Source organism: Haliotis rubra, unplaced genomic scaffold (genome assembly GCF_003918875.1).
Source record: "Haliotis rubra isolate DU_JTF1 unplaced genomic scaffold, ASM391887v1 Scf66, whole genome shotgun sequence".
NCBI lineage: Eukaryota > Metazoa > Mollusca > Gastropoda > Lepetellida > Haliotidae > Haliotis > Haliotis rubra.
This window is the reverse complement of record NW_025767368.1, coordinates 827745-843884: the sequence shown is the minus strand read 5'-3', so window position 1 is coordinate 843884 and position 16140 is coordinate 827745. Positions and strand designations below refer to the sequence as shown.

The 16140-nt window shown below is 42.3% G+C and overlaps 2 protein-coding genes across 3 annotated transcripts in view; one reads left to right on the top strand and one right to left on the bottom strand.

Moving 5' to 3' along the window:
* The window catches only part of LOC124257346 (V-type proton ATPase subunit H-like), a 31732-nt gene extending 25865 nt beyond the window's left edge, over window positions 1-5867 (top strand). For both annotated transcript variants that reach the window (XM_046691385.1, XM_046691384.1), the window contains 7 exons: window positions 214-324; window positions 894-978; window positions 1267-1469; window positions 1598-1723; window positions 2303-2404; window positions 3008-3121; window positions 3681-5867. In XM_046691385.1, coding sequence (XP_046547341.1) covers window positions 214-324; window positions 894-978; window positions 1267-1469; window positions 1598-1723; window positions 2303-2404; window positions 3008-3121; window positions 3681-3750 — 811 coding nt within the window. In that variant the 3' untranslated portion in view covers window positions 3751-5867. The remainder of the gene's footprint in view (window positions 1-213; window positions 325-893; window positions 979-1266; window positions 1470-1597; window positions 1724-2302; window positions 2405-3007; window positions 3122-3680) is intronic.
* A 1858-nt stretch (window positions 5868-7725) lies between these two features.
* Window positions 7726-13929, bottom strand: LOC124257441 (IgGFc-binding protein-like). The gene is made up of 4 exons (XM_046691497.1): window positions 13806-13929; window positions 11612-12288; window positions 8782-9376; window positions 7726-8011 (listed from the first exon to the last, which is right to left on the bottom strand). Exons 1-4 carry the CDS (start codon window positions 13900-13902, stop codon window positions 7806-7808), a joined length of 1575 nt encoding a protein of 524 aa, XP_046547453.1. The 5' UTR covers window positions 13903-13929; the 3' UTR covers window positions 7726-7805.
* Between the last annotated feature and the right edge of the window lie 2211 nt (window positions 13930-16140).

Genomic DNA, 16140 nt, shown 5'->3' with positions numbered 1-16140 from the left:
TATATTTAGATATCCAGAATTTGAGATGACCTTGCCACTTCCTGGTGCCAATAAGATTCTGTAATGCTTCTCTTGTTTGATTTAAATAATCACTGTGTTTTAAAACAAGCCAACAAATCTGAACATGGTAGTGTGTTGTTTGGAAGAAATACTGTATCATATTGTAATATAAGTTTATGACCTTGACTCATGGACCTTCCATGACTGTTCCAGGATCGTATCTGTGTTGGCTGGCAGCAAGGTGGGCTTCCAGATTCAGTACCAGCTGACCTTCTGTCTGTGGTGCCTGACCTTCAACAGCACGCTGGCAGAACGCATGGCCAGGTTACGTCTCAGTGGGAATCTTACAATCTTGAGATGCAGTTCTTCAGCTTTTGCCCAGTCCAGAGACAGGAAGAGAAATGGACTCTATTATTTTAGATATCTTTCACATTGGTTTTGTTGATAGATTGTGTCAGTCTGTGTAGAATCATCTTTGTGACTGGTTTAGTAATGTTTAAGTATTATCATAAAGGTGGGGACCAGAAATAGGCATCATACATGGTCGCTATGTGGGGAATGTAACTTTGGCCTTGAGGTGTGACAAGCAACGGCGAACCCCACTGTCCCTTATGTACAGAAAGGGATTTCGACACGTAGGCTGTGGGGTGAGAGTCAAGAAATTATATCCATCCCTTAGGTTACTTTGAATGATATGTTTTGGTGGACTTGTCAGCCTCTCCAAAATAGCTGTCAACTGCTTTGTTATGATTTTGTCTTCACCATTCACTGTCCCTTTTTTTCTGAAATTCTGTGGAAAGTTTCTTGGACAATTTCCTCTCAGTTTGATTTTGAGATGATCCTTTGAAATACATTCAGCATTTCATTTTGCGTGTTTCTTCTCTGGTCCCTAGATACAATATCATCCCCATCCTGGCCGACATCCTCAGTGAGTCCGTCAAGGAGAAAGTCACCAGGATAATCCTAGCCACTTTCAGGGTAGGTACAGCTTATGCACAAACAGGTACAGTGTTGGTATCAAGAGATGCCATTTTTACCTGCATCACACCTTCTTTTCGTATTGATCCCAAACATTCTAATAGTCAAGAGAAGGTAAAGAACACCCAACCCTAATGTTTTCATATATATATATATAATTAACGTCACAGAAGCTGTTTGCTGCAAGCACCCTTTCGATTGTTGGAGTTATTTAACATGTTTTCAGTAGTAGATTACTTGAACCTGTTCAAATGAAGGGAAATCTGACTGTCTCCACTGTGGTTATAGAATCTATTAGAGAAGCCAGAGGACCGTGATATCGTGCAGGACCACGCCCTGTCCATGGTGCAGTGTAAGGTCCTCAAACAGCTGGAGCTTCTGGATGGGCGCAAGTTTGATGACCAGGACATTGTCGACGACCTCGCGTACCTCATTGTCGACGACCTCGCGTACCTCAATGAGAAGCTACAGCGCTCAGTGGCTGACCTCAGGTGGGTGGTGCTGATTGAATCTTTAATCATTCATTTGAATAAGATGCCTGATTTAAAATATCTAAACATACTGTGATGTGAAGGTTTTAAAACAGATGGTTTAATGTCTGGATTTTATGTGTTTCCAGCTCATTTGATGAGTATTCTACTGAAGTAAAATCGGGCCGCCTTGAGTGGAGCCCAGTCCACAAGTCAGACAGGTTCTGGCGGGAGAATGCCATCAGGCTCAATGAGAAGAGTTATGAACTGCTCAAGTAAGTCTCAGCACAATGAAATAGTGTAACGTCCTTCTTTTTATGTGACATTTCTGTTGTGATAAGACACAATCTATGTTTGTACATTCAGTCACTAAGTTTTGGCATATAAATGGATGGATCCCTTTGGGTATTTCATGTTAGAACTCACCTATATTCCATTATATGATGGTGGTCTTTAAATAGTCGAGTCTGGACCAGACAATCCAGTGATTGAAATAACATCATAAGCATCAAACTATGCATCTTTGATGTCCTGTGTTAACCAAGTCAGTGAGCCAGACCACCAACCCCATTACTCGCCTCTTACAACAAGCATAGGTTGCTGGAGATCAATTCTAACCCGAATCTTCACCATTTGGTCCTAAGAAGTGACTTGGTAGATTGATAGGTGAGGCTCTATGACTATCTAAGGCAGCATTCTTAGTTTGTACTTTATTGGTTGTTCATACACTGGTGTATGTGGCAATCACAATTTTGATGGCTCTGACCACATATATTTAGTACAGAGTCCTCTGGATCGAAAATCTAGAAGAATCATGATTTCCTGATACTGACCTTAACAATGACCGTTTCCAGGATACTTGTGCGTCTGCTGGAGACAAGTAAGGACCCTTTAATCCTGTCTGTAGCAGCACATGACATTGGCGAGTACGTCCGATACTACCCAAGAGGCAAGAAGTAAGTGGGGACTTATCAGGTCATGTTACCATCCACCAACTGTTTCCAATGTTTTGTGTGTGTTAATCAGATATGAAAGTGTGATATCTTCTTCAATTCATGTGCATTAGATGCCAATGTACACAAAAAACAAAATCACAAGGCCTCAACTCTTCTTGACAGGAGAGGGCCTATATTTGGCCTTATATGTTTAATTTGAGTGTATGCATGGTATGTGTTCTGAGTTAAGTAGGGCGTCAACAAATGACACCCTCTAAATAGATCAGACATTGGCCTAAACATATGGTTTATGTAACATAGTGAACAGTGTCTGTTACAAAACTGTGCTAAGCACAAGTTTAAATCCCATCATACATGTACTCTTAGCATAGTAGTATTTGAGGAATTAAATTCTCAACCTTTAAAAGATTCTTTAGTTTTGCTACAAATTGAAACTGAATTTAGCAGACTAAAAATATAAAAATAGTTAACAATAACGTCTGAGTGAAGCATCATTACCTACAGACATTTGGGATTAATGAAAAAAAGCTGTCACAAGTACTCTGGACTAGTGTCTAAAAAGAATGTCTAAGTCTGTATACATAGGTGCATGTTCTCCTGCAGTGTGATAGAACAGCTGGGGGCCAAGCACATCGTCATGCAGTACCTCAGCCACGAAGACCCCAACGTCAGATATGAGGCACTCATTGCTGTACAGAAGCTGATGGTCCACAACTGGTGAGTTGTAGGAATGTCTGTATGCCTTAGTCAGTGTCCTACCACATATGTTCCCTGTCTTTATTACGGAGGACAACATTTCTAGGTCTCCAAAAAGGACTGATAACATCCAAGTTTGGTTGTTGAAAGGATCTGGAATATATGTTTGAGTGATCAGTGCTGAAAACAGTCATTTACATTGTCATTCTGTCATTGTAGTAGACCGAGTGAGTGGAAATGATTTGATGCCATAGTTAGCATTATTCCAGCAATATCATGGCAGGGACACTAGAAATAGGCGTCACACATTGTACCCATGTGGAGGATCAAATATGGGGAGTCGGAGTGAAAAAGCAAATGCATTACCCACTAAGCTAACCCAAAGTGTAATAGGGTGATGTCCTGTGTATATGCTGAGATTCCTGTAAGTAATTCCTAATAAGATTTGCTGAAGGTTAAGTAACACAGGGCTATGAGTGTGACTGAACCTACTGTTGTAATTCAGGCTGTGTGGTGATATGATGACTATCAGGATACATCCTGGAGAAATACCAAACGAACAATTTCCTTCATGTTTCAGGGAATACTTAGGCAAACAGTTGGAGGCACCAAAGACGGACACACCAGTAATGTCAGCTGCAAAAGCATAGATGAACATCGACAACATGAGCACAACATAGCCTGTAGAACAGTCTCAGTATTCACCTGGTGCAGTAGGAGATCAGAACTAAATATTAACCTCAACAGTAATGAGCTTAGTATTGTACACAGTAGTGTTGGCACATGCTGGTCTGTAGTCTGTGTAGAGACAACATGGTAGAACTCGACTGATCAGTATGTCTAACCATTGCAGTCCCTGAACAGGAAGTGTTCTGGATTATCTAGGATAAGTAAGTGCCCTTAGCTACTGTGTACGAATGGTATGTTAGTGTCAAGAGATTGAATCAAATGTTTTATCTTAGTGCTATATCAGTCATTACTTTGACCGTTTTGAGTATGTATTGACATTCTTCGCAATATTGGGGTTGTACAGCAATGTGTTAAGGAGATGTATCTTTCATGATAACCTGGAACTTTTAGTCATGCTCTGGTTGCCATGGTGCCTGGTAGACATGGTTTGAAGTATGTAACCCCTCAGCTGAAGACAGCTGGATCCTGGAGTTCCAGGGAATATCAGTAGATAATTGGTAATATTTGATTAGGTCATTTCAGCTGCAATATGTTTATCCTGAATTAATATTAACCCTTTGTTTCTTTGATGATTAGTGCTCAAAACGTTTCATATGTTTTCAAATAGCTTGTCTAGTTAGTGAGTGTATCTACTCTTCAGGGGTAATGGGTATATTTCTTACAAATCTTCAGTTATTTGAAAGGATTTTTTTAAAACTGTAAACATTTTTCAAAGTAGACTTTACTATTTATTGCTATTCAGATATGCCATATGTAGGGTATTAAAGACTGGCCACTTCTACTAGCTTGTGTACTGCCATGTCCCAGTATACACAAGGTTCTAGATACACATGTCATAAGGTAGTGGTAAGGGAGTGGTGTAGTTTGGTTGGTGGATACAGGGAACTTGTTTGACATGAATTCCTTGACATGTACATTCCACACGATGTCATGTTGTTTTGGCTGTGAACTATGTTGGTATATGTGTATATATTGGATCTGATTGTCTAGTCAGCTCTGTCTGCATTCTGTATTTGTGCTTATGTATGAAGGGCCTTGTATCTTTTAAAAGTTGGTTTACAAGACATTAGCATAAGATGTGAGTGGTTTAATTTTCTTTAATCACATTTCCTTTTCCAGATGAGTCCAGTAACTAATTAATAAATAAAAATTAACAAAATTGTAAGTCACACGATCACAAGTACAATTGCAAAACAATATTTAAAGATAATTTATTAGGGTTTTTTATTGATAGCATAAAGATATTTGTATGTATTTTTCACCATTTGTTACAAACAGCTGTGAAAAAATATCCTTTTTTTTCTTTTCACCTATAGTAAAACAGAATCAAGACCCACTGGTTCCATTATCATTTTTCAATTTCAGGTGTTCTGCTTTTGTTGGTCAGTCTTGTAAACCAACTAATAAGATGTAAGGCTTAGAGGTAACTCTCCAACAACACAACAGGTGCCACTCCTGTTGAGAGGAAGTACCTGCTCTGTTTTGTCAGATGATGTACATGTACATTTGATCATTCAAGATCAACGTAATAGATTAATTCACCTCATTGATATCAGATCTTTTTCTCCAACACAATGCCTCTCTGTGTGAACATCTGAGGATGCCATCTGAGATTCTGTCAGTGATGAGGCATAAAACTGTAAAGAAATGAAGCTGAATCATTTCAGAAAACTGACATCAAATTGGCATCTTTCCTTCAGATTGATTTTTTTAATCTGCTCAGGGCTCTCCTGACATGACCTGCTATAACAATGTCCTCTGATTTTGACACAAAAATGGATTGTATATTGTAAAAGATCTCATTTACATGTATTTGATTGCCCATGTCTATGTTTTCTGTATCATAGCAACCCTTGTTCACATGGACATTGTGTTGTGGGACAGTTCCCTCATTCTCAAACACATCAGCTATCATCAAAGAACCTGGCTGGCAGAGAAATGTAGCAGCCATGAACAAAATAACTCGACCATCTTGTTATGTGTCAGATCCATGTGGAGTTGATATTTGTAATTACCGTCTTTCTCTGTTATATTATCATGAAATGATCAAGCAAATAAACGATGATTTTTACTTACTGTATTTTGCCTCCTCAAAGTTTTGTATCAGCAGTCACTAGTGATACAAGGCACTAGATGCTGTCCAGTGTGCATTCCTAGATATACCAGGATGTGAGGTTCTGTCAGAACTGATCTTGCCTGTGGGTTTTCCAGTTACACTGATAGCCAACAATCTAAGATGGTGCTAGAGGGGACAAGAAATCAGTAGGTCAGGCTTGGTCATCTTACCTCCATGACATGGATTGTTGTTTATGATATCAGTCACAAGGTGGTATGGTACAGACTTTTTTTCATTATCAGGCTGTTGGCATCAAGATTATGTGTCCTGTGCATGATCTGAAGATCACTGTGGACTGCCCTTCAACATTGACCTGACACACCTTGATATAGCTGGAATGCTTTTAGTAGCAGGATAAACCCAGTTGACTCACTCACGTCTTTGTGAGAGTGAAGGGCATTCAGTACTGTACTCTGCAATTATACTATTTAAAAGAAGTAGAGGATATTCAATAAAACGGCGCCATAACTATTGATATGTTATATCTTTCCGTGTGCTCTTGCGTTGTCATCGTGAGACAAAAAACGATGTCCCTGTCGGGCCCCATGCCACCATGTGTACGTCCAGGATGTTGTCACGGTAGTACTCCTCAGTGACTTGAATAACGTGTATCGTCTTCTGCCAGTCACAGTTATCCCAACCAGGGAGACTATCCCTGTCCTAACTCACACCATTACTGATCTATTCACAAAATTACTGATCCATCACCCACCTAACGTTAACGGCACGAAGCCGCTTATTCCGCCTGCGCCACACACTGTTGCTCCTGTCAAGAAAGTCGAATGTAAACCTTGATTCATCCGTAAAAATAAGGTTTGCCCAACGACGATTGGTCCCGCGCTATCGCTCTTGACACCAACGACGTCTTGCAGTAGTGTCACGGTCCGTCAGTGGTGGGAAAACACGTGGACGTCGGGCATACACGTTCATCTTGTACCCTATTTACAAATTCCCTTGTTACTCACTCTGACACCTGATTCGCTCGTCACGCTGAAGACCCGGGTTCGATTCCTCACATGGGTACAATGTGTGCAGCCCATTTCTGGTGTCCCCCGCCGTGATATTGCTGGAATATTGCTAAAAGCGGCGTAAAACCATACACACTCACACTCACTCTGACACCTGAAGCTATGTGATGCTCATCTCCAATTTGAGAGGCTCTTTCATCACAGTTTCCTAACACAGTAGCGCACGAGGTACCAGTCTTATGCGTCAGGACGACGTCTGTCATCAACCTTATCATGATAATCTGCTTATTATTGTCAATGCACTGTCTTGTTCCAACTTCCAACATGCCAGTTGCACGTATCAGTTCCTGACGTGACAGATGCCCTATTTTAAAAAATAAAGCTTCATTGAGTTTAAAACACAATAGGAACAACTTTCAGTCTGTCTGTTTTTATCATTCAAATAATATACAGTAACACACTGGCACGTTTCACTCACTCACTTGATAACAAGCAGGGCTATTATTTTAATGACCATCAGCGCAGAGTCGTGTTGGTAAGCTGCAAGAAATCTAGTGGGGCGGGTCGGGTTGGCCACTGATATCAGATGTGGAATACTGAAGGCTGACTATATATGTATCATAAGCCACTACGTGGCAACGTGGCAGTGATTCGCCATAGCGTTAAACAGTATCCTTTGCGTTAGTCGAGACTTGACCCTCAGACAGCTACTGTCCTAAGATACCTAGCCATTGGTCTATTCTATTATCATCGTGTATGTATTTTAACGTCATAAAACACGTGATGTGAACATAAAGATGGACTTTGGATATTGAAGAACATATTTCCCAAATCTTATAAACTGTGGAGACTTGGTTTAATGAACGCTTTTATTTGACCATGGGCACTATTTGAGTTGAGCAGTCATTGTACAAGCACAGTGTCTGGTTGCCTAGCCAACAATACAGCCGCCGGGTGATGTGCAGCCAGAACACAGATTGCAATATTTCGGACAATAGTTTTTAGCTCCATCTGGGTTCTTGCAGATGCCTATGGATCCGTCGAGGACTTTGCAGTCGACACCAGGGCTGTCGACACACGCTGCAATGGTGGTGCTTGGTGTATGATGGCCGGGGAGGTGAGTGGGCGGTGTGTAATCTGGAGGAATGGAACATGCTTTAACTAACGCCTGAAATAATGACTTTGTTCAGTGGATTTAAAACAGCTTTGAACAGTATTTCAGTTATGTGGAGGAAGGAACCATCTAAATGTTTGCCACGTTGGTTTAACAAACTTGCACAAGTGTAGTGCTGATAGATTAAATAGCATAACTAAGGCGTATCGGGGAATCGAACCTGTGATGAGCAGATCCTGGTACGAACCAAGGGTTGCAATTAGGGACCGTTCATAATTTATGGCTAGGGGTGTGGGGTGTGTGATGATGATTTTGGTGAGCTAGGGTGTCACCCATTTTGTTCTGGCGAGCTGGGGAGGTCATCAATTTTGTACACACGTACTGGGGTGGGTGGGTGTTTAATCAATTTTGTACATAAAAATATGTTTAAAATTATGCTTAGAAATTATGGGGGTGGGGGTGGGGTTTAATTGATTTTGTACATGACATGCAGGGGTCACTTATTTTGTGGATAAAATTTAGGAGGGTCATTCACATTGTACAAGCCTCTCCATAAAAATCATCCATAAATTATGAACGGTCCCTTATATTGCACGTTTATACCTGGTATGATTCCCAGGTGCATACAGCGTGTAAACAGTTCGTAATCCGTGATTAGCATTATCTCTCCTCCTCCTCCCCCTCCCCTCCCCCGTGATATTGCTTGGACATTTAGGAGGGCGTCTTGAGCCCACTCACTTGCTCATCCCTGACTTAATCAGGTTTCGGACTAGTTTACACGTGTTACACTTACGAAGAGGTAGTTTAGTGAAGTAGTAGCCTCCCTGGAAGGCATAAGAAGACACGCCATCATAGCCGTACACTTGCACCATGAAGTTGTCGTCTGCTTCCACGTTGTGGTTGCCAGGGGGGATGGAAATAGTGGCCACAGAATACCCAAGATCCCTCACTCGTTGCCATTTTGAAGGATCTACTGTAGACCCGTCTAGGGTTAGATAGGGCGCTGAATCGCTTTTTGCCACGATATTTATGTAGCTGAGGAAGAATTTGGATGTCGGGTTGTCCATGGTGGAGAAGGTGTAGTTCCAGCCGTAGCTATTCACAGCCGGGATCGGGAGGCTGAAGGGTGTTGAACTACCATCATACTGAATGACATGGATACGATTGTTGCTGAATATCTCCATAGTTGTACCATCGGGAATCGTGTAGTCCCTGAAGTCGCCTTTGTCGATGTCAATCTGGTAGCTGTGGACGGTGAAGTCTTTGTGGTGCTCATACAAGTAGATGTGAGTGGAGTCAAAGGGTGCCATTACCTTCACTTTGTAGTTACTGTTGTCAAATACGTCGGGGACGATGAAACGAGTCCCGAGCAACTCGTTTGGTATAACCTGCAACACACACGTTTAGTGAGTGAGTTTGATTTAACGTCGCTTTGGACAGTATTTAAACCGGAAGCATTGCAGGCCTCTAGCACACTGGTGAACCCCACGGGTATAGTGCTGGCACACCTGGAAACACGATCAGGGTGAACCGGGTTTCCAACTTGCGATAAGGTTCTGAAGGGCCCAAGAGTGCCCAGGTGCCCAAGTTAGCAAAGCTAATTGCTGCCTAAGACGCCTGGATAACCCGTACCTATCAACGGATAATATTTCTAAATATGACTGTTTATGTACCAAGATGGTTGAATGCAATCAACACCAACATGTTTGTAAACAGCGAAAACTTCTGAATGTGAAATTCACAGGCCAAAAGTCTAAACAAATACAACACAGACATGATAATTTCCAACTGATTAGACAATAAAGGTCGTCATTCAAGCACAGTATATAAACCGGACTAAATGCCATAGATCAGTCTCATATGCCACCCGCTCTACACATCGGCCATATAGCAGTCATCGACCCAACATACAAGCCATAGATCATTCTCATAGGCCACCCGCTCTACACATCGGCCATATAGCAGTCTCATATGCCATCCGCTCTACACATCGGCCATATAGCAGTCCCAAAGGTCAGCGACCCAACATACAAGCCATAGATCAGGCACAAAGGCCATCGACCCAACATACAAGCCATAGATCAGGCACAAAGGCCATTGACCCAGCACACAAGCCATAGATCATGCACAACACACAAGTCATAGATCAGTGACAAAGACCATCGACCAAACACACAAGCCATAGATCAGGCACAAAAGCCATCGACCCAACATACAAGCCATAGATCAGGCACAAAGGCCATTGACCCAACATACAAGCCATAGATCAGTGACAAAGGCCATCGACCCAACACACACGCCATGGAGCATGCACAAAAGGCCATTGACCCAACACACAAGCCATAGATCATGCACAACACACAAGTCATAGATCAGTGACAAAGACCATCGACCCAACACACAAGCCATAGATCATGCACAACACACAAGTCATAGATCAGTGACAAAGGCCATTGACCCAACACACAAGCCATAGATCATGCACAACACACAAGCCATAGATCAGCGACAAAGGCCATCGACCCAACACAAGTCATAGATCAGTCATAGATGAGTGACAAAGACCATCGATCCCAACAACACACAAGTCATAGATCAGGCACAAAAGCCATCGCAACATCGACCCAACAAGCCACGGCCAGATCAGTGACAAAGGCCATCGACCCAACACACAAGCAATAGATCAGTGACAAAGGCCATCGACCCAACACACAAGCCATAGATCATGCACAACACACAAGTCATAGATCGTGACAAAGACCATCGACCCAACACACAAGTCATAGATCAGTGACAAAGGCCATCGACCCAACATACAAGCCATAAATCAGTGACAAAGGCCATCGACCCAGTGACAAAGGCCATCGACCCAACACACACAAGTCATAGATCAGTGACAAAGGCCATCGACCCAACACACAAGCCATCATGTGACACCATCGACAACACACAAGTCATAGATCAGTGACAAAGGCCATCGACCCAACATACAAGCCATAGATCAGTGACAAAGGCCATCGACCCAACAGCCATAACACATACAAGTCATAGATCAAAGGCCATCGACCAACACACAAGTCATAGATCAGTGACAAGGCCATCGACCCCACACACATGAATCAACACACAGGCCAGCTACATAGATCAGTGACAAAGGCCATCGACCCAACACACAAGTCATAGATCAGTGACAAAGGCCATCGACCCAACACACAAGCCATAGATCAGTGACAAAGGCCATAGATCAGGCACACAAGCCATAAATCAGACACAAAGGCCATCGACCCAACACACAAGCCATAGATCAGACACTAAAGGCCATCGACCCAACATACAAGCCATAAATCAGGCACAAAGGCCATCGATCAGCCAAACATGACCAATCAGACAAAAAGACATCGACCCACACACAAAGGCCATAGATTGGAGCCTAACTCTACACCAGCCACAGTCCAGGGCCTAGATTTTCGAAGCTCTCTTAGAGCTAAGATAGTCGTAAGTGCCATACATTAACATCAACTTACGACTATCTTTGCTCTAACAGAACTTCGAAAATCTAGGCCCAGGTCTTCTGTTAAGGCAGCCAACACAAAGACATGCTCTAGGCACTAGACACAACCCACCTGCTCAATAAAGTGATCACACCCGGCGGACTTGGTAGTGTAATAGCATGAAGACCCAGAATAAACTGCCACCGGCTGACTGGCGTTTATAGCGGTGCCAGTAAAGTCACACGCAGACCTTGTAGAGAAGGCAGAAATGATCTGGAAGACGTCCGACTTTCCAAGAGTTTCTGTGAAAGTGCTGCCACCTTTATATGTCTGTCCCTTGTATTTAACGCTGCAGGTAGACGCCAGTGTCACTTTCACATCAGTATTGGCTGTAATTCCTACAACGAGGATGACGGGGTTTTTAGTTGGCGTTGGAACGACGTAGTCCGTAGACAGTGCTGACACAGGCAGGATTTCTGCAGCGTCGGCCGCGGAGGCGTTGACGTTGTCGTTCATGGCGTACACAGAAATGTCCACATCAGAAGTTATGGTGATTCCCCGCTGCTCTAGGGTCATGGTATTGGGCATCTCGGACTGGTTTGGGATGTCAACTCGGAGGGTAGTTCCAGCTGTCAGGTTGTGGGTGGCCTTCCAGGGTGGGGCATTCCCCACCGCTAACATGCTCAGATCCACCGTGCCGTCCCCTTCGGGTGATACGAACACATAGTTGGCCGTGGTGTTGCTCTCCCCCACGCCATAGTTGAACATGAAGGCGGCCATGAACTCTTTTCCTTTGGAGAAACCTCCATCTGTAAGCAGTCATGGGATAATTCATAAAGTACCCTAACTGAATCAGTAATCCATATTCATCCAGAATATAGCTAGTCTGGTTCTGTCAACATATACACATTGAGTACCTTGATGTAAAAGCAAATGACAACACATCAAATTGGTTTTGAATGTACTCCAGAATATTAAGGTACTTAATACTGGATGAGCTTTAGAACCATTTATATGTTAACATTTTATTTAACCTTTACTATGATTTGGAAAACCTTTGCTGGCATTGACCTACTGTCTGTGTGTATATTTATCTGTTAATGTATTTGCTCTGGGTTGAGTGTACCTTATTTGTTAAGGACCAACTTGCAACCCGTGAAGGTCCGGGTTAGAATGAACCTTCAGTAACCCATGCTTGTCGTAAGAGGCGACCAACGGGATCGGGTGGTCAGACTCGCTGGCTTGGTTGACACATGTCATCGGTTCCCAATTGCGCAGATCGATTCTCATGCTGTTGATCCCTGAACTGTCTGGTCCAGACTCGATTATTTACAGACCGCCGCCATATGGCTGGAATATTGCTGAGTGGGGCGTCAAACTAAACTCATTCACTCACCAACTTGCATTACAATCAGTAATACGTTATGCGACCAAGACCTATATTGATTTGGTAGTAGACATAAACTAAATTTCCAAACGTTATCATGTTATTAAAGCCAAGCTCATCACGTGCATAAAGGGGAATACATGTACGTGCTATGGAAAACGTATGTCTCCAGTGAAATTGGAACCAGTACAGTGTGTGACAGCCGGGATAACTTGGAACATAATTTGCCTTATTGATTAATACGGTCTTCTTGTTTACGTAGTCTAATCAATTTGAACAGGTAATATGCACTTACTGACAAAAATGCTGAAAGCCTAATAAAGAAGGAATGAGCGCACGTAGGCTCATCTCAGACGACAGGCATGGGGATCACCCCTCGTTACAATACTCTCTCTCTCTCTCTCTCACACACACGCACACTCAAACTCAGATCACACACTCAGTTCTCTCTCTCTCTCTCTCTCTCTCTCTCTCACACACACACACACACACACACACACACACATACCAGTACAATACAGTATTGACCTCATACTTTTCTCATAACCTTTGCCTTACATAAGCAATAATGTATTTAATACGTGGTCATTACAACGACGTTTGAAGCTTAGAAGCTACGTTAGCCAATTCCTAAGTGGTCTATATTGGTTATTTACCGGATTGGATCATTGCTTCGAATTTGTTCACCGCTCTCCATATCATGACATTTGTTTTCTCTGGATTCAGTTTTAGACCTATTTTCATTCTAAAGATATTAAAAACGTAAAGACGACATATGTAAATAGATATGTGTCCTCTGTGAGCTTGAAAGACACAGACAGGCTACCTCTAACTATCAGTGGACTGCCATGGCAGTAAGAAGACAGCTGTAGATACTATAAATCTAACGCAGTGTTCAGTAGAATCAAACTGAAATATATTGCATAGAGATAGGTTTACCTGCATCTGCGGCTACTGCCCCGAGCAGAACCAAACCTACCAGTGTTAGTGAACACATGGCCGCTGGTGAACTGGTGGCACCGTGCGAGCTGCCCATCTGTGGTTGTGGCCAACAATATATAGCATATCCTACATGATAAGATATGGGAATTGGCTCTTATCTGACTGAAATAGTTGAGAAGTTACAGTTCACACTAAGGTTAGTGATATTATGGGAGTGTTGTTTAACACCGCTATACTGAATATCATGGCAGGGACTCCAAGACGAGATATACTGGGAGTGGTTTTTTTCGTCTCTGAACCATCTCTGTGGGAACTCCAATAACTTTTACATTACTATTCTAAGCATCGCGACAGGGACTCAAGATGTGATTACAAAATAATGCCCGTGCTCCAAGGTACCTCTGTTTATGGATGCCTTCTGATCCCGTGAGGATTCCTTGTTAAAACTGATCTTCAACAACTAGTGCTTCTCGTAAGCTACTACCAGCGATAAACAACATGGATCTGTTGGGGAGGCCCGATGTCTGCATGTCATTGTATCCAATTTGGGTGACCGATGATCATGATGATAATCACTGGATGTTCACACGATTATTTGCAGACCGCCTTCAAATAGCTGGAATGTTGCTAAGTGTAGCATTAAACATACCACTTTGGGGATGTCCCGCCCTCGTTTACCCTTTAAAGACTATCTAGAAGGCAGAGTTGCTGAACTAAAACATTGTACCTCTAACAAGTTAATCGACGTCAAGAGCCTTCTGACCTCTCAGTCTGAGGTAAGCAATCTTTGCAAATCTCTGAAAAATAACAAGGCCTGTGGGGTTGATGGAGGCTCAACTCTTCATTGTTATCTTTCTAAACTATTCAACAGAATAATCACCACAGGTTTTATCCCATCCCAGTGGAAGATAGGTATCATCATCCCAATCTTCAAAGGCGGAGGTAAACCAAGGACGTCCTTAGATTCATACAGATGAGTGACTCTGTTGCCTGTTATTTCAAAACTCTTTGAACAGGTCATAGTGAAACGGATCCCACAATTTCAAGACTCCACAGATTTCCCTGATCTTCAGCAATGCGGCTTCCAGAAAGGCCTCTCGTCTCTTCATGCATCATTCTTCCTACAGGAGACAGTCTACCACTACAAGGAACGGAATGACTCTCTGAAAGTGGTGTTCTTGGACAGTAGTAAAGCCTTCGACACTGTGTGGCATGATGGGCTACTCTGGAAGCTGAAGGAGTTGAACATTCATCCAGGTGTGTGGCGCATTTTCTGCAATACATACTTTGGAATGGAAAGTTGTGTTCTCGCCAACAATACCTAATGGTGGTTTATTTCAGAAAAGTAATATAGGCCATAGGCACAGGTTACACTTTGAGAATTACAGAGTGAGAAAATATGTTATAATGAGGACTGTCTCAGTAACATAGCTTGATATATATATATGCCGATAAATGTTTTAAGATGCTTGCATTTGATGATTGCAGAAGCGTATTAAATTTTTGGATTGTTGGATATTCATAAAAGTGTAAAGGTATATACAGTCGCCGCAATACTTGATATTTATTACAAATAAGTAAGAAGTGATATTCATCTTCTATATATGGCAATTTACAGATATTACATAATCTGTGATTTCTAGCCTCACCAATATACCTGCCAGTTTCTATTCGTAGTTTATGAGACCCCGATCTAAACTGAGCAAGCGCAAGTCTATGTTTAAAATAGCTAACTATGAAGATATAAGATTCAACACCGAACATAAGTTTAAACAATGTGTATCCAAATGTTTTTGTGCCTTTTATTAGTGCAGAATGCCAGTCCTGTTGATACGAAACTTTGAGTCTACCAAGAAATTCATTTAAAAATAGCGTTTCACTTCGAACCATCTGTTCTTGCCAAACAAATCCAAATCCATAGACTTCTAATATATGCTTTACCTACTCATCCTGGTTTAAACTCGACCGTGGAGTGAGGCAAGGTAGCGTCCTTTCTGCCAAGCTCTACTTGGTCTATATCAACGAGCTTCTGACAAACCTATCACATCTTAAGAAGGGAGCATTCGTACTGGATCTCCACCTCGCTGCACCAACTCAGGCAGATGATATCTCACTGATCAGTCCTATCACAGCTATTCTACAATCCATGGTAACAGAGTGTCAGAACTACAGTGCCAAATTGCAGTTCACATTCCCTCCCTCAAAAAGCAACGTCTTGGTCTCCAATCCGCAAAGAAATACCAAGTGCAATATCAAACTTTACGGAAAGAAGTTACCTGAAGTGGACAACACAAAGCATCTTGGCATTCTTCTCGACTCACACCTTAGCAGC